This window comes from Glossina fuscipes, unplaced genomic scaffold (assembly GCF_014805625.2).
Source record: "Glossina fuscipes isolate IAEA_lab_2018 unplaced genomic scaffold, Yale_Gfus_2 2, whole genome shotgun sequence".
Classification (NCBI taxonomy): domain Eukaryota; kingdom Metazoa; phylum Arthropoda; class Insecta; order Diptera; family Glossinidae; genus Glossina; species Glossina fuscipes.
This window is the reverse complement of record NW_023998416.1, coordinates 13,859,030-13,877,637: the sequence shown is the minus strand read 5'-3', so window position 1 is coordinate 13,877,637 and position 18,608 is coordinate 13,859,030. Positions and strand designations below refer to the sequence as shown.

General features: G+C 33.6%; 1 protein-coding gene across 3 annotated transcripts in view; it reads left to right on the top strand.

Annotated features, from left to right (window-relative positions):
- LOC119633100 (protein outspread) overlaps positions 1 to 18,608 on the top strand; it is a 150,063-nt gene that overhangs the window by 66,437 nt on the left and 65,018 nt on the right. For all 3 annotated transcript variants that reach the window (XM_038026336.1, XM_038026335.1, XM_038026337.1), the window contains exons 2-3: positions 1,976 to 1,993; positions 9,289 to 9,369. In XM_038026336.1, the coding sequence (XP_037882264.1) occupies positions 1,976 to 1,993; positions 9,289 to 9,369 (99 nt within the window). The remainder of the gene's footprint in view (positions 1 to 1,975; positions 1,994 to 9,288; positions 9,370 to 18,608) is intronic.

Genomic DNA, 18,608 nt, shown 5'->3' with positions numbered 1-18,608 from the left:
TTATCTCAATTGAAAGCAAAGCTTTACGAAAAATCAAATGTAAAGATGTATGCCCTAGTAAAACAAAATGTCGCAAGGAGTAAACACTATATTCGCCCGCGTCTTATCTCTCTTTATGCGGATCAATCATATGTAGGTTGTGTGTGGTTCCTGAAGGTGCTTTCCGGGGGCTGCAAATGTTTTGATAAAAGAGTGAAATTCTAATATTTTATAATATTGAGTGGGTGTGGCTGATTTTTTCCATTTTTGTACAGGTGCTGCAAGACCGGCCACCCACAGAATATAAATGCAAATTTTTACCGTCGTATCTGCCGTGCTTAGCATTGAGAAAAAAGCCAATTTTATTTTCTTTCTGAAAACACAGGTGGTCCAGAGTTAGATTGTGCTGCGGCCATACCCTTTGACTAGTTTGGCTTAATTTCAATATTAATCTGCGGGCAGATCTTTTTACCAAACCTGATTACTGCACTTTTAGTAGCAGTAGAATGTTTAGCACAGCCAGATGAATCTTGACCGACGACAAAATTGATGCTAATCAAGAATATATAAACTTTGTGAAGTCTCTAAAGCGTATCTCTGGGTGTTGCAACCGTTTTGATAAAATGAATATATTCCTCATCCTTGCATGATGGAGGTATAAGGAAATATTACTTATTGCCGCTATCTTGAACGAGACAAAATGGAAACTTTTATGAGATCGATTCGCGAAAGGAATATATATGTATGGCTGAGTATGAATACTAGACACTGGTAAATAAAAGTTTCATTATTACGATGATCCAACTGTAAAAATTATATATACAAAAATTACCAATAATAAGCTTTAATAATTTGTGAGCTTATAAAGTGAGTGGATGACAAGGAGAGGCAAGAGGAAAAGAGAAAGAAGAAACGCTTTATGTAGACAATTACAACTTCATTTACTGACTCTTGTCCTGAATCAGAGACGACCCCCATTAACTGCGTCTATATATGTGTGTTGGAAGGCAAACTTTGACTAAAACGTTCATGTCGCTTACATTCTCACGCGTTTATTAATAAATTTCAAGTTTTTTTTTTTTTTGCTAAAATATTTTCGCTGAAAAATTTCTCTACTTTTTGCTGATTGAATCTCATAATCATTCTTATGTAAAACTCACCTCTTGCCTGATTTTATAATATCAGCAGCAACTGTTAAAACTTGTTTATAACTTTTAGAAATACTTGGCTAGCTCATCTTGTCTGCGTTATTAAGTTTTTTGTGTTATTATGTTTTGTTATGTTACGTTTATGTTTTCTCACAACCACTACAAAAAAAAAAGAAGAAAAACGTGACTCTTATGACATTTTCAATTTTCGTTTTTAATGTTTTTGTAAATTCAATTTTATTTCGTTAACCAGAGGGAGTTTAGTTTTTCATCAAAACAAAAAAAAAAGAAAAAACATCTCTTCAACTACTACTACAACTACTAGCCTTGTTATGCAGTAACTTCATTTTTTTATTTTTATTTTTTTTTATATTTTAACACAATAACATAGCCATATAATTCAAATCGATTTTTTCTCTCGCAAAATTGTATATAGATTTAAGTTTCAAAGGTTTGTCGCTTCATTTCGAAAAATAATGTTATTAATGTCAGTTAAATGTCATCTTTAAATCAAATTAACTTTTGTGAGTCCTCCAATGTTAATTTAATTGTAACATTTGCATGTAGCTGCTTGCATCTCGTAAATAAAAAATGAAGAAAAATAAAGAGTAATAACAAACCAGGTTATTAACACGTTAAGTGTGCATGCATTCAACCCATCAAAGTTTTGATAAAACATCTTATGTATGTAGAATTGTTTTTGCCTGTAATTAGCTTTATTAAAATTTTGTTTGATATATTTTCAAGATCGAACAAAAAACTTTGCAATTTTAAAATAACTTTTTAATATATTATTTTCAATTTTTTTATTAATCTCACACATGCTTACTTACTAACACATACAAAAGCCGGTCATAATTAAAACAGTAAGTACTTTTAAGACTTTTATATCACTCAAACAGTATCTACAAACTAAGAGTTACTACAATTACAATCAGAATTGGAAATGTTTTCAGTAAATTGGTTCCTATCAGCAAATGGCCTTGATAAAATTGTATAACCGCATTTTAAGGGATCTATCACCTATGATTATTATTTCTATAATATAACTAAGTAACCATTAGCATTACAGGCACTTCTCTTAACCGATATGGAATCTTCTATGCTTCAATTCTCTTGTTAGTCAGGAAAGTGTTGCCAGTAATCCTTCAGAGCATCGATTTTCATTAAAATGAATAGAGAGGGTCAAGAAAACAGAAAAATTTTCTAAAATCCTCTCAATGCCCCAATAATTAAACTTGTCTGAAGAGAAGTAAATCTACAACGAAATAACACAGGCAAGGTTTGACAAAACCAAGTTCTTTTTATATTTCCCTTCTTTGGTGGCAATAATACCGATAAGACCAACCCTGTAATCAGGTAATCCTTTTCAAAATCATTGTTCAACTGATCCCATGTGAATATTCCTAATTTTGGAAGTAACATTAAAACTTTGGTCTCTAATTTTGACGCAAAAAAGATTACTTCCCCAATATGCTTGAACATGTCTCGGTAGATGCAAAGGTAAAATATCTTAAACTAAATAATTTGCAAATGTTCGGGATAAACAAGCGTTCCAGCGCTTGAAATTTGCTTTCAGCAATTTTTCTGAATATTGCTACTTGTACAAACCGGGACTTAAGCTCAGGCCATCTTTTTCAGATGAAAAAAATCTTGTGTTTTGCCAAGTAGTAAACTTCAAGTGTAACAATGAGGAAATTTTATGGTTTTTGGCACTACTTTGTTACGTAAACTGCCCTGTTGCGATTTTGTGTCTTTATCCAACTCCTTTTGCGATTAAGTTCGTATCACTGAACTGTGATTTTTAAGATGTCCTAGATTTAAGAGATCTCTTAATAAGTTATTGGCAGGAACTTACATTTGGAATGCCTCTTCTGGTCTTGTCCGTTCGAACACTAAAATTCAACTCTCTGGGCTCGCTTGAGTTTGTCTTTCGCAAATACTTTGCTTATATACCCTTTACAAGCAAGTTACCCAATCAAACTTTATTGTGACACTTCCACACATTCACACTTCCACACTAACCCCTTTTTTATGTATGAAATGTTCTGGAAATTATTGTTAATCTTTTCCCCAATCGCCATAGAGCATCATGAACGTGTTTTTGGTTTTATCATTTTTACAAAACGGTTTCCTAGAAAATTGATTGGTTTTTCATGCAAACGCATTTCATCAAATGTGAGATTTTTGTAACAACATTTTTATATTTTAAGACATTTGTAACGTAGTTAAAAAATAAATAGTTAATCAAAATTGCAATGTTGTAGTTAACTGTTAACTGTAAAGTGCGTGTTCTTCGAGCCTCATCGACAAACTACAAAGAGCAAAAAATAATGGATAAATGCTGTCTATGCACGTTCTTCCTGGCACTTTCGAAGTTCACGTTCCAATAGTTCACATGATTAGTGATGTCCAAGTCACATCTGAACGTGTTGACTTTTTGACTTGAAAATGTTGAAATCGTCGTTTTATATCACTTAACACACAAATAGAGCGACTTGCAATTTTTCATTGCCTTTTTTTTTCTTTGTGATTTCTTTACACATTATTCTCCTTATGGTACATTGTGCACATTGTATATGATGTGTTTATTTTGATAAAGTTTCCTTTGTTATATTTCCTCGTTTCTGTTTTCAATTTTTCCTTTCTGTCCTTATAAAATTTTTATTATAAATTATACAAAATAAATAAATACTACCGAGGAAAGAAACAAAGTAACCTTTGTTTTCATTAAAATAAAAAATATTAAAAAAAAGAAAAACAAATCCGTTATTAACTAGAAGATTCACCTAGATATCCCATATTCCTATATGGATCTACAAACATATGTTATCGCGCATCTCAAAAGTTTATAAGCAGTAACAGTATGTAGAAGTGTCACATGTACATGAAACACAAATGTGTAGGGTATTAGTCGTAAGTAGACTGGCAATGTACTTTAATAAAAATGACAAACTTATGAACCATAAAACAAAGCCAAAAAGAAAAGATTTAATATATTGCAGTAAGATTCCTTTGTGGCGCTCGTGTTTTACCTTCAAGTATTAGCTATTAAGACAAAATGATGACCTTGGAGCACCAAAAAATATGAATTCTGCTGTCAAACGGGAATATATTCTTTCATGAAGTTGTTGGCACATCTAAGGGAGATTCAACGAAGTGGGGATAACATTAGAGGGTAAATCGGGAAATTTCGGATTTTGGACCGAGCGAAACATGTACCTAACAATAGCAAATTTAAATCAAATATAGAAAGGTTTGAAAAATGCTTTCGACCGAATGGCCAAACTTATGCGGTAAACCCATGCTGTAATCACTCTGAAGAAGAACACCTTATTGTGTTATGCTTAATTTACTTTTTTCGTATTCATATTGAGGGATTGAGCAAAAAACTCTCTCCTTTCCGCTAAACTAACCAAATTTTATAGCGAAATCTCGGAGTTAGATCCACTCCACAATATTCTTTCCACGACTGCAGTAAACTTCGCCGCTATATTTGCAGAATATTCCTCTCTATCTGGGCTATCGTCTACTTTCATGTTCTCCCGTCGTCCACTTGCCGAGCTCGATTTTCTTATAAATGTCATTTTCTAAAGCGTTCTAATCACAATCTTCTCGCCCGACCTTTCTTCTTTTGCTCCTCTTTTTTCATCATTTGTGCCCAACAGTGCACTTCTAGCAAATAGATCTCAATAATAAGTTAATAAGTGTTTGTTTGTTGTTGCTATTACTGTTTTTGTACAATTTGACAGTGGCATCTGTTGCCTTCAAATTTCTTTGGTTTGATTCACTTCAATTTTTAATTTCTCAACACTTTTCATTCTGGCTTGGCATTGAATCAATTCGGAATTTCACACTGTCCGAAATTAGGTTCACTTCTAAATTTTTTTTTTTTTAATTATCCAGTACGCGAATGCAGGTGAATTTATTTAATATTAAATATAAATATACTTAGAATAAAAAAATAAATGAAATTTTTTATACTATTTTTTCTGTTCATGTGCGTCGAAGCTTAAAACAGCAGTTAAGAACTTGATTCGTCCGTGCTTTGAACGCTTAAGTTAAAGTTTATTTTTTGTTTATTTTCGTTTTTGTTAATTTCTTAAGATTTAATAATCACTTCGTTAATATCACACACTTTTCCCTTTGTTCCCAACTGCCCCAAATGAAATTATTTTAACCTACTTTTGTAAACCATGGCTCGCTGTTCAAATACATGCTTCGTTTACGAAATTCAGTGATAGCCGCAGTAGGCGTAAGAAACTTTTTCAATTTGTTCTGCATGAGTCAGAAACTTTCACACTCATATTTGAATATGAGTGTACTACTTTTCATATTGCATTTGTCACAGGCAGAAGTATTCAAAGTATTTATATAAAAAAGCCGAAACTTCCAAACAAATAAGCGACGCGACGAAGAAACAAACAAAGGTTTATTCAAAGTGTTATTGGTTTACAACGAACTCGCCTTGTTCGCCAGATAAAAACGAATTTCTTTTTTTTTTTAAATTCAACCTTATTCTTCAATGACTCTCCTTCAAGGGTAATGCGTTCATTCCAACGCTCCTCTAACTTTTCGATGCACGTTTTGTACCACGATTTCTCTTTGATCTCGAAATAGGACTCAAAGTCGGCTACCGCTTCTTTATTTGAGACCAATTTCTTTCACCGCAGCATCTTTTTGACGTATGCAAAGCGCAAGAGGTCACTGGCGTCCTGATCTGGACAATACGGTGAGAGTGGAAGCAATTCGAAGCATAATTCGTTCAATTTAACCTTAGTTTTTATTGACTTGGGACACGGAGCGAAACAACACTTACTTCTTTTGCACGTCCACGCTTTTTTCTCGACTTACGCCATTCTGTGTGTATTTCGCTAATATTCGTTTGTTCCTTTTCAAGATAGCCGATGAATAAAATACCAAGTACATTCCAAAACGGCTTAACTATCTTAGCCGACCTTTAGTTTTGAGGTCGTTTTGGATGATTTCTGCCGCTGCTGCTGTCCACTCAGCTGGCGATCTTTTTAATTCACGTGTGTAGTAGTGGATCCATATTTCAACCATTTCCACATACCGACACAAGAAATCCTTTTTTCGACTTCTTTTGAACAACTCCAAATAGTGACCTAAATCGTTGACAGATCGTTGTTTTTGGTCCAGGGCGAACAAATGCACACACAGCTATCTCACGGGCAAATGTTCATCTAAAATAGTAAACACACTGCTTTGCGATATTTTTAAAGTGCCAGCTAACTATTCCAACCAAGTTCACTTTTCGTTCTTCGAAAGCTTTTTTTATATATTCTGAAACAATTGTCAGCTTTGAACGACCAGAGCTTTCGTCATTAAGGGCTGTAGGACCGCGTTCAAATCCTCCATAGCAGTCAAGGGTAGTTTAGTTCCTTAGTACAGAGTCCACATAACGCTTATTAAACTATTTTTCCCTATCAAAAAACAAAGTTTAAGCAAAACACGAAATTCTTTTCTATCCACTGATGTGAAGAATACAAAATCATTGGCTTCACTAAAATGACTGTAACTTGTCAACTAATGCTCAGAATGTTTCAGATACGTATGGTTTGAAATCGTACTAGGTCTCTTAACGGTCTTACTATGTATGTGTCGCACCGGGAACTTGGTGGATTGTTATTTACCAAGTAAATTACGTCTTGAACATTTTTCCGACATATCGCCCGACTTTTTAAGAATTTATTTCAAAATTTAAATAAAATGTTGACAAACTCTAAAATTTTTGCCCTTACGATGCCCGCAATTCACTAAAGCTGACCCTGACTGCAATAATTTTATCCAGAATAACAATAGTGAATAACTTATTAATAACTTATGAATAAAGGCGCAAATTGACATAGCGTTAGTGTCTTCGTAATAATTTCATTATCACCGATAGATGAGGGGTCTATTGACTTTGTGAAAACGTTTGCAAGGCCCAAAAGAAAGCATCAGAAACCTCACAAAGTATATTCTTGATCAGCATCAATTTCTAAATCGATGTAGGTGTTGTAAAGATTTTCCTACGGAAACATTGGAAATTCTTGTAAGTAGGTTGGTATTGAAAATGGGTCGAATGGGTCGAAGGACTTGCCTTTAGCGCCACGTAAACTGACAACAAACGAAATGAAAAATTGCTTTTTTCTTCATTACTTACAAACTATGGGAGATGAGCATACAAAAGTTTAAACGTATATTCTATGGGTGACGCTGTAGTGTTTGTAGAAAATTGGAAAAAATTGACCACGCCTATTCAACAGACAGAAACAAACTTCAAAAACCCCGCAAAGTATATAAATTCTTGGCCATCTTCAAATTTGGAATGCACTTAAACATGAAAATTTAGTTCTACTTTTGAGGATAATGGTGATGGGTATAAAAGATTCGGTCACGACCGAATATAATTTTCTTATTTACTTAAATTTGAATCAGAGGTCGATCACTTTTCCGTCCTATCTACGACGGACGAAGACTGTGTAGATAGATTGTAGCTAACTGAAATTTCAACTTGATTTGGATCTTGATTGTGGGATTCCCCGAATCGATTTCTGGGCGAGAGTGATTAATTAAAATTAATCAGTATAATCTAATATTTCGTTGTTGACGAGTGTAAAAATGACTTTTTTTTTTTTTTTTCTTCATCGCACTTTTTCGGGCAAAATGTTGGAATTTTCTCACGCCATTAAAGCAATTAAAGTTAAGATAAAGTTTAGCTACCAACCGTAATATTAAAATTGCAGTCCAATAATGATCACTTTCATTAAATTAATCTTTTGTGAAATGAAAGAAAAATTCATCCAAAAGACTTTCGTTATTATGGTGCGCTAAAGTAATTTTATTGCAAAAAGTTCAAATGCTTTGTGGCGGTAGCGATGATAAAGTGAGTTCACAGATGGCATTTTTTCCATGACATGCATGCATGAAAGCAAGTGATGTGAAAAACATTACGAGCAAAGAGAAGACAAAAAAACACAACAACAAAAAAAAAAAAATAAATAAATAAAAAGAAGAAAAATCTTTAACTGAAGTAATTTTTAAATTGTGGAAAAGAGCGGCTATTTGGCATTTAGTTTGACTATTTTTTTCTCTTTTTTTTTTTTTACAGAATAACAAAATAGACTTAAACAGTAGTCATTCAAGCAGTCAGTAAAAATTATAGCTACTTAGTGCTACTGGGATTTTTTTATATGGCTAATTAGAGGGTACATGTGCTTTATTATTAAGAGGTATTAATCAAAAATACACACTGAAGTCTAAGGGACTTTTTCTCGTCCTATTTTGAAAAGTTTTTAGTAAGCAAAAAAAGCCTGATGTGTCGCAGGGCGGTTAGTGAAAGTAATCGCAGTTATGGTGTGTGACGTTTTCACATTCGCTGAGCGGAATAAACGAAATGAGTTAAATGTTAGGAGATTTAGAGCAATACTTGCTATATATCTAAACTTAACGATGGCAATATTTTAAAATTTACTTTTTTGTTTTTTATTACTTTTTCAAGACGTTCAGTTATTTTTTAAGTGTTTGCTGAAGCACTACAGCTAGTCACGAAATATTCAGTAAATGAGTAAGCACACAGACTCTTTTCAATGAGGTGCCCATAAAGCTTCTTTTCCGCGAGCTGTGTGGGCATGTTTAAACTAAAATCTTAGACTAAGCAAGGCGTAGGACTGAAACTTTGGCTCTTGGCTTGGAACATCGAATTTCTTTAATTCTTTCCGTTCCGTTCATAGTAAACTTATTGTAAGGTACACTACTAGTCTGTGGGCTATAAATTATTTCGTGAGACCTTATAAGAAAGTGACTGAGAAAATAAAAGCAGACCTCTTGACATTCTTTTACACATATGTGGATGGTTTGTTTTTTTTTAAACTAAAGCTACTAAAAAAAGCAAAAATTTGAAAATGGAAATCTTAAATCTACATATGAAATTTAGAGGAAAAGAAAAAAAATATTGTCCCTGAAGGGGTTAGTAAACATCAAAAATTAAACGAATACTCCACCGGTTGTAAAAGATTCGCCTCAAGTAGGGTAAGTCCAGTTCCATTTTTAAAGCCGCCTTTTTCTCTCTGGTAAATTGAAACTATAGTTAGTTAAATGAAACGCAAACAATTATTTACATTTTTGTTTATTTTACTTGTTTTTTCATCTATTTCAGGCTTCTCGTAAAGTTTCCAAATGTGGTTATTTATTTGTGGCACCTGATTGGGACTTCAATAATCCCCTTTATCGCACCAAGGTAAGATATAAAAAAATTTTATTAAACATCTTTTTTTTTCCTAATTCATGAAAAACAATTCGGCTTCGGCTAGAGCAACAGTCCGGGCTGCTGCTTTAAAATAAAAACAAGAAATCATTCTTACAGCATATAGCGAATATATCTCTCTCTGATACATATCATTAACATTCATTTGCATTTTTAGAGAGGGGGGGAAAAGTCAGTTCGGTTCGCAATTTAGGGCGACTTGATATATTAGTTATATTAGGTAAAACAAAAAGAAATTTGTAGGAAAACTGACGGTCCATTGATAATTAAAAAAAAAAAAAAAATTCCCAGGCTAAGAACAGCCATTACAAGCTTAAGCATTTAGAATTAGCCAAAAGAAAAGACCGCGTTTTCCATAGGGCCTCGCACATAAATAACGATTCGACAAAAATTGGGGGCAGTAAAGCGGCTCTGAAGTTTTCAGGGTATGCGACTATCATCTATTGCGTTGTTTACGGAAATCTTTGTTAAAGGTATAAAGCCGACTTTCAAAGACACTCGCAGGAGTTGTTCGAATCAGCTATGGTTCGATTTCGATGATACAATAGATATAATAGCAAATGGGTCTCTTGCGTAACAGATGAAAAACCCCGAACAAACGCAATAAACTTTTCGAGGACAGTATACATATATTTCGACAGGAAGATCAAAGTATTTAAGTAAAAGAGAGAAAAAGATACCGCGACCTAGTGAGTTTGCTTCGCCCCGTTAGTATATCTTCCAACTAAGCGCTCACTATAGCTACTAGATAGTCAGTGCGCACCGATCAAATATGACCTAGGAAAGCATATCAAGCAACGAGTTGGTAGTTTCGAGTCTGATCTACTGAGCTATGCGGCCGTCGAGATGAAGTTTTAAACTTCTAACAGTGACTGTCGCGAATCTAGCAACAAAGCTCTCTAGTGTTGGACACGCGATGTGCCCCTTATCCGTTAAGTGGTGAATGTAGCAACTTTAGCAACTTTATCGACATGAAATATTTCAGCAAAAGACAGCCAAGTAAATTTTCTGAAAAAAAAGTGCATGGGCTCCAAGATGCTGCTTATCATGTTGCTACAAAAGTAACCAAATATTTACCAAATGTTTGCTATCATCCTCCTCAATACATCAGGTCGTAAAAATTTGCCACTAGCTAAGACGGTAGTATCGCATTTCCTAGTAGACGAAGTTTGCTCTTAACATTCAGGTACATTCACCACATTGGTTTTGCAAAGGAAGGAGGAAAGAACACATATTTTTTAAGAAAAGTGGTAACATATTCTCTCATCCTTCATTCAAATGTATGTAACATTTATATTCAAGGGACATTTTATAGCGCTTAATGTTTATGTTTTATTCTGCAGACTCGAGACTAATTACATGGTAATAACTTCACTTAGTTAAGAGCACCTCTAGCGATATTAACTCTTCTCAATTTTAGTTTGCGCTGAGCTATTAAACTGCACGCGAAATATTTTGTTTTTTCTATAATTTTTTGCCTTGTTGTTTTAATTGTATTTAGATGTTGTGGTTTACCTCCTCAGTCTCAATGTAATTTATTAGCTTTTCTTCGTCCCTCTTCGTAAATTTTAAAGTGGTAACGTAACAAGTGCGCTTTGGCGCTTTATTTTTGCTACATATATATATACATTTTTTTTTTTCTGGGGTAAAAAACGGCATTATTTGTTTTAGATGTGAGCAGCGCCAGACCAAACCGGCGATAAGTATCAAATTTTTATTATTATGATGCTGACAATTGCTATTTTTATGGTCGATTTTCGGTTCTACCAGCAAAGCCTGTTTGTGTTATATTTTCGTTTGATAATACCAATGTGTGTGTGTGTGTGTGTGTGTCTTTCCTACAAGTGTTTTTTTTGTCATCTTTAACGTTTTAGATAGTAAAAGAAAACATAAGAATTTCAATAAACGAGCAACAAGTTATAAATTTGTGTTGAAAAATTTCTAATTGTCATAACGATCATAAAAATATCTGTTTGTGTATGATTAGCGCGCGCGCGTGTGTGTTTATATTTAAGTATGTTTGTGTGTGCACAATGTATTTAAAAAGATCATGAGCTATTTATCTGATGACTACGTTTGTGATCAACAAAGAAATTTGAATAAAAAAAAAAAACAAAAAAAAAAATATTTATTTATTCTGTTGGATTATTAGGAGGCAAGGAAGCTGAACCAATCAGCCAGTTAGGCCGGCAGGCAGACAAACAGCATGTGTTCAAGTTTGTGTCAAACCTGTTTTTTTTATATTCATATTTTTCTTTTCATGAGGCCATAAAGCCATACCCACCAACAACCATCATCCTCTACTATCGTCCATTGCAAAGAAATGCCATCTTTCTAAACGGTAGCTTCCGAAGCTAAGAAAATAGCGAAGAACGAAAAAACTTATTTATTCTCTACCAATTTTCATATATCTTTTGGCCAAAGTGCCTATATACATATCTTTGCAATTTTCCCTCGTATTTTCTTTCATTCACAATTTATTTTGTGTACTCTACTGTAGTGCAAATGACACATAGAGCTCATTAAGCGCATATATCTACAAGATGCCTAAACTAAATTCTTCCTCAAGAAATACGATTTTCCAAAAATGAGGACGCACCTATTTCACTATTCACATGAAAAAACTACTAAAGCTTTAGCTTGCTTCTGCAACAACGAGTTCACGTGGGACGTCAAAGATTTCCTTTGAATAGTGTTAGCACTTTGTGGATGTTATTTTTTGCAGATTCTGTGGCCCAGAACTTTAAAATACACCTCACACTCATATTTCTTCCCACTTGTGAGAGCCCTTTCTGTCAGCCCATCGAAGCTGTAGATATAATGTACCTCATGTCCTATATCGGGCAATATTTTTAGAATCTTCCTGTTTTTATAGAACAGTATTTTTATTTAAAACAAAGATGAGATTTTCAGTACAACTTACCATAAACAATTTTTCAAAGTTTTAATTAAAATCATGTACTGCTTAACAATACATGAATTCTTTCAAAGAAGGTCAGAGTATATCAAATGTTTAATTGCTCGTTTGAAATCTTCTCTTAGTTGTTATAAAAAAAAGGTAGGGAATTTGTCTGCCAAGTCTAACTTCCTGGTAGCATTCTCACTTGTTTTTCGTTTTCTAAATAATGTTTTTTGTCGTATGCTAATCGTTGGTTAATTAAAGAAAAAGCCAATAAATTGGTTTGTGATGGAAAGAAAAATAATAATAATAATAAAAATAATAATAATAATAATAATAATAAAAGTGTAAGAAAAGGAAAACTTGTGTTAACAAGGAAATGCTTTAGCCATTAGATACGAATAGTTGCTGAACATGCGTTTCTAACTATCAGCATTTGTTTATTTATATAGCTTATAATGCCTATTGGCTTTCGATAAAAAACCTTGTTGTTTATTTATGATAATTGTCTCATAATGTGGTTTATTTATGGTTTAAATTTTTCTATACAGTCGCAAAATATCTCTCGTCGCATATGTAACTTTCTTTTTGCATTTTTCCCGACAAAAAAATTATTTGCAAAAAATGAAATAAATTTTATGAATATGCTAAAAATATATATTCAAACTTCTGCTGGTATCGATAAATGGTTTTTTAGTAGACTTTTCTTTATCGCTTAATTAGCAATAGTCTACTTGCATGTGCGGATACATACGAGGGTTGATTAAAACGCTTGCGGCAGTTTGCTTCTACGTTTTTAAATTCATAGCTGAGACCATGGAGCTCGTCAAGCTTGTTCTCTATCCTGGATAAAGAGCAAGTAGTCAGAGATGGCCAGATAAATGCCGAAACTAAGTCATTCAAAGTTTTTGCTTTACGTCGAACATCTGAAAACAATTTCATTAGGAAACTGCAGATGGCATAAGGAAACTATTTGCCAGCAACTTCTGCCTTCTTTAGTTTTTGCCTCTTGCTGGGTAGCTTGCAAATGGCCACACTGTAGGAACTTCGTAGTTTCGAGGCGAAATAGCCATCAGCCATCCATTTTCGCACATCTTCAACTTTGCAAAACCACTGATCTGCTTAATATGACTGCATCGTATTGAACCTATGATAATTGGAAAGAGACAGGTCGGGAGAGAAGTTTCCAGCCTAATTTAAAACAGTTAGCGCAAGGACACAAAAGTAAATTATGTTATTTGTAGATATGAAATCCTCGACATTTAAATGTTGAAAGCAAAGTTGCTGATCACCTAAAATGTATAACACATGACCCATGAATAAGTTCGTAGGATACCTTTGACATATTTCGTTTCAAGGTTTTGAAAATCATACGGATTCATTCTACATCTGCATCCCATCCTATGAACTTATTGATTGATATGATATTACATCCTAAGTTCGCTCACACAACATTCTCACTAGTTGAATCATTTACTGACTCTTCAAGCATGGCGTAGCCAAACAAGTACAGAAAATTATTTTTTTTCTGCCACCACAAGTTTCCACTTTTTGCATGGCGGCTCATTCTGCTTTGAAATCCTGAAGTACGATAAAGTAAATAATTTCTTTCTTTCTTAACTTCTTGATATATCCGTTACTTGGATTTTTTTGTTTATATACATATATCCAGGATATGTCAGTTAGAGTCTGCTTATTTTTCTTTTTTACTTGCTTGTCTATCATCGTTTTCTTTTGAGTGAACCATAATTTCTTATGTCTTTACGTATCGATAAAACTAAAGAACACTAATAGTTAGCTTTTTTCTACATTTCACACTCTTCTCTCCTCGTCGTCAATGGTTTTTGTAAAAAAAAAAAAAAATATTTAAAACACGCAAACATGTCAGAGCATTGAAGACATTAAACCTATCAAATAGTTGAACTATCGACTTTTCAAGCTCATGTTGATTTACTATATAACATACAATGATTTTCATTTTATGATTATTATCACATCGCAGCATTGCTCGCTATTAGCATGGAATCCAAGCATCTGAAAAACATTAACGGTAAAAGTTAATAATACCAGACTAAGATTTTTTCCTTCCTTCGTCATCTTCGTCGTAAGAAATGACCGCAAAAATATCATATAACCGACAGATACTTTTTATTCAAGTATAAATAAATCGACTATAAAAACACTTAGAGAAATAATTTATCGTTCATTTCAGTAAAAAAAATTTTACTATATATAAATAATTATAAGCCTCATACACACGGAGTGCATTCCATAAAAATAAAAGTAATTAATCGATTAAGTCCTGGATTTGTTTGTAGTTAGTTCAATCTTTAAATCCTTCGAAGAAAATGCAAATAGAACCCGAAAAATATCTTTTGATGCATGCAGCGTGGACTCCGCACCTTATTTTTGACTCATGTTAAGCCGTGATGATTAGAAAGAAATGAGCAAAAAAGAAGTAATAGGGAATCGATGTGACTGGCAAATGACTTCTCGGTTGAACACTCACTACACTACAAGTAAAATTTAAGTCTGCGACCACGAATGACCAATTCGGCTATCATTTGTTTTGTCCTCCACAGAGCTCCCTTAATTATGTAAAGCTGATTGCAATACATACCCGCAGTTACCCTTCTTATCCGATCTTTCGCCCAGGAATACAAGATGTTCTACAATGGTTTTCCCCTAATAAAATAAATTTTGGTGAAAAGGAAGTTATGCAATCAATCAATCAGATTTAAAAAATTAGAAATAAAACTAATCCATATCTCTCAGATATATATTATCCTTAGTCAATAGGTGTCGTTTACACGTTTAGCTAAAGGGAAAAAGCATTTTTTCTTTTAGAAAGAAAAAAATTCAATTATGATCTATCGCCTACGGTTCACTCCTTTACTCTCTGTGTATTTAGAATTACAAACATTGTCTCGAAACAAAGAAGAAGAATTTTTCTTCCGCAAACATAATGCGGATAGACTAAAAAATGTTATCCCAATAATACCGCGACAAATATGAAAATCTAAACATGCGTGTGTGTTGTTATGTTTCGAACAAAGATTTCATATACAATAACTATTCAATAACTATTCAATCCGGCAAACATTGATGCAAACACTTGGAGAATTGGGACTTTTACAAAAGTCCGCCTAGAATGCGAGTCACTCACGGCGGTAATGTGAGAATTTATTTTTTCACAAAAAGAGAGAAAACATTTATGCATGAACTAAATGTACGTCTGAAAAAACGTTTTAAGCAAATTTTAAGTAAAAGAACTGAAAAAGCGTGAAAATGGAACTTTCTAGAAACTTGTCGACCTCTCTAGCTGTGGCCATAACTATGTAGCTGCTCTGGTCGTTATTGCTATCCTTGTTACCAGAAAACCTATAAACTTCAATGTTCCCGATAACTTAATAGCTCATATTATAATCAACTGCTGGCAGGATTCTTTATGGATTCCAATTCTACTCGAATGCTCTTCTTCTTCTACTTCTTAATAAAATGAAACAATCTGATCTGCTTCCATTAAACGTGTTTTAAGAGAACAAATTAGAAAGCATTAGCTCAAAATTAATCACTTGAAGGTTTTTTAACTGTAGGTTTTATTTATTAAATAAAAGTAGAGCGTAGGTTTTTTTTACGGAAATACAACAACACATGAATGCTCTGTTTCTGTAGTAAGCACGAAAAACGTGTACATGAATTTGACGTTTCAATCGCCATAGTAGACACAATAATGTCTTTTTCTATTATTGTATGCTTTGCTAGCACAAATAATTAATACCTTCAACAATTTGTAAACGCCAACTATTCTAGTAGTTTGTGTTTAAAGAAAATGAAAAAATTAAATGTCGCATGTGTGACATAATTCGATTTCTATATTTTTTTTTTTTTCTTGTACCTAACAAGCATATTTACGAAAGCAAATACACGCGTCTGCCATACACATGTCGAGGGCTTCTTGTCTAATTAGACTAATTTGCGAAAACTGCATTACGTCCGTTCGTTATGTACTCATCAAGTAAGTGCTTTCACTTCCAACGTTAGAAAGATAAGACTTAATTATTACTATGTTGCCAATCAGCTTACAAAGTTTAGAAAGGAAAATATATTCGCAAATATTGAGCTCAATGACAAGTCCCAGACGAAAGTTAAATACTGGGCGGGAGTTAACGCACTCAAAGATAATCGCGATGAGAAGTGCTTATCGCAATCACATATAAATTTCTGAAACAAAATGATGTAGATCGGTGTGCATCCTTATTGTCTGGATAGTCTTATCAAACGCAGTCACTGCAGTTGATTTTGTAAACGATATACGCAGATCATCCTCAATTCCTAAATTCCAAATTGATTAGGCAACGATGCCAGACAAAGATATGTAAGATAATTCTGCTTTGTACGCTAACAATCAAGAAAGTGTCCTACTTGCCGAACACTCGAAGCACCATTTGATGGATTGCAAATATGTAACAAATCCATATATATCAGATATATAAATAAAAGACCAAAATTTTTGCCTAACACCTGAAATGGTTTTTGTACATATATATATATATATATATTATATGGACATTTGGCAACAATAAGCATCCGTAACGTCTGCATATATCGCAACGCAAAAAGACAAATCCGTCGAGTTTTTTGCCATATAACAATCATTAGCGGGCAGCATTTTGCCTTTCCCCGAATGATAAAAAAGAAAGTCTTCTTCGTAACGAGGTATGAAAAGTGAATATGTTTTGAGAATCTCAGGCGTAATAACGCATATATCGATCCAAATGTGTCATCCACATGGACTGCGAGACCGTACCGCTTTGGCAGGAAGACAATATATTGTGTTTCACCAAAAGAGTGTGGCCTGTTATTGACCAATTAAGTCTGATGAAAAGATTAATATCACTCGCTACCAACAACACCACCTAAAACGTCTTTTCTTTACGATATGTCGAAAGCACTAAACTGGACACTACGGGCCCACGCCTTTTACTCACTAGACTTTGCTCCGTTCTTACTTGCTGCGGTCTGGCACATAATTGCTGAGCAGCGGTTCATTTCTAATGAATGTGTAGAAATACGGTTCGATGAATTGTGTGTCTCGAAAGGCCACTAGTTTTTGGTCGTGGCATCTGTAAATTGGCAACAGAGCGTACTTATTTTTTTTGGGAAATTATGGCTTTAAAATTAAGAATATAATTTTGTTTTCTTTATACTCAAGCTCGAAGGGACAGAAGTATATTTATTTTGTCAAAATACGTGAAACAGCCAGGAGAAAACTATAGCCTCACTCAAGAGTGTCCTTGGTCAGCATCATATCCTGAGCGGATCTAAGCCATCCGCGTTATCTGTCTGTGGCAAACACATTCTCAGCCGGAAAAATTTAAAAATGCATTAAATTGGTCAAAGGAAGCATCCATAGTACAACATAAAGTGAGATAGAATGATAAAAATTCCACGCATATGGATGACCATCAATTAGCAAACATAAATTGGAAGCATCAGCTCCACCTACGGCATATCCATAGGGTATACAAACTTAGGTGGTGAGCTTTGGAGAAACCCGCCGCATCATCATTATTATAAAGCAACGGTATTTCACTCCTTCGGCTTTTTTTCTCTTTTTTTTTTTTTGGGATGGTGTAGGGCATTCGATCGATTGCAGTCGATTACATTTTTCATACATGTTTGTATATTGCGAATTATTTAGTCAAATTATTAACACAACTGCCTTACCTCATGTCTGTCATTCATTACTAACGTATATATTTCTGCTGGTTGTAAATCATTTAATCAACACCTACAACATATATAATACAGACTGTGGCAATGTTCAAAGTTGTCAATTTACATATTTGGGTGTAGTATTAAATATTTTAATTGAATTTCGGTTTTCATGCAAGAAATGCTTAGGTTTTAGAGACCGTTTAGAGGGTGTGTTTTTACTTTGATGGCTGTACGGCTGAAAGTAAATCAACTGGTTTAATGATATTATTTTGTATGTATGTATATACATAACTTTTTTTTTCTCAAATTATTCATTCATAATCATTGTTTATTGAAGAAATGACTTTATGTTTCAACTGTGAAATTATAAATAGTTATAATTTCTTTTAAGAAGATTTAAAAAGCTCTGGCGCAATAGGATTAAATAAAACACAAGTAAAAAAAAATTATATTCCCGTGTAACCGAATCTTTTATATCGCCATCAAGTTTACCTTTAAAAAAGGAAAAGCAAAAAAATAAGGAAAAATTGTAATGTCGGATGAGCGTAGCTAATGCTTTACTTTTACTTACAAGTGATATGTCATTTCACTT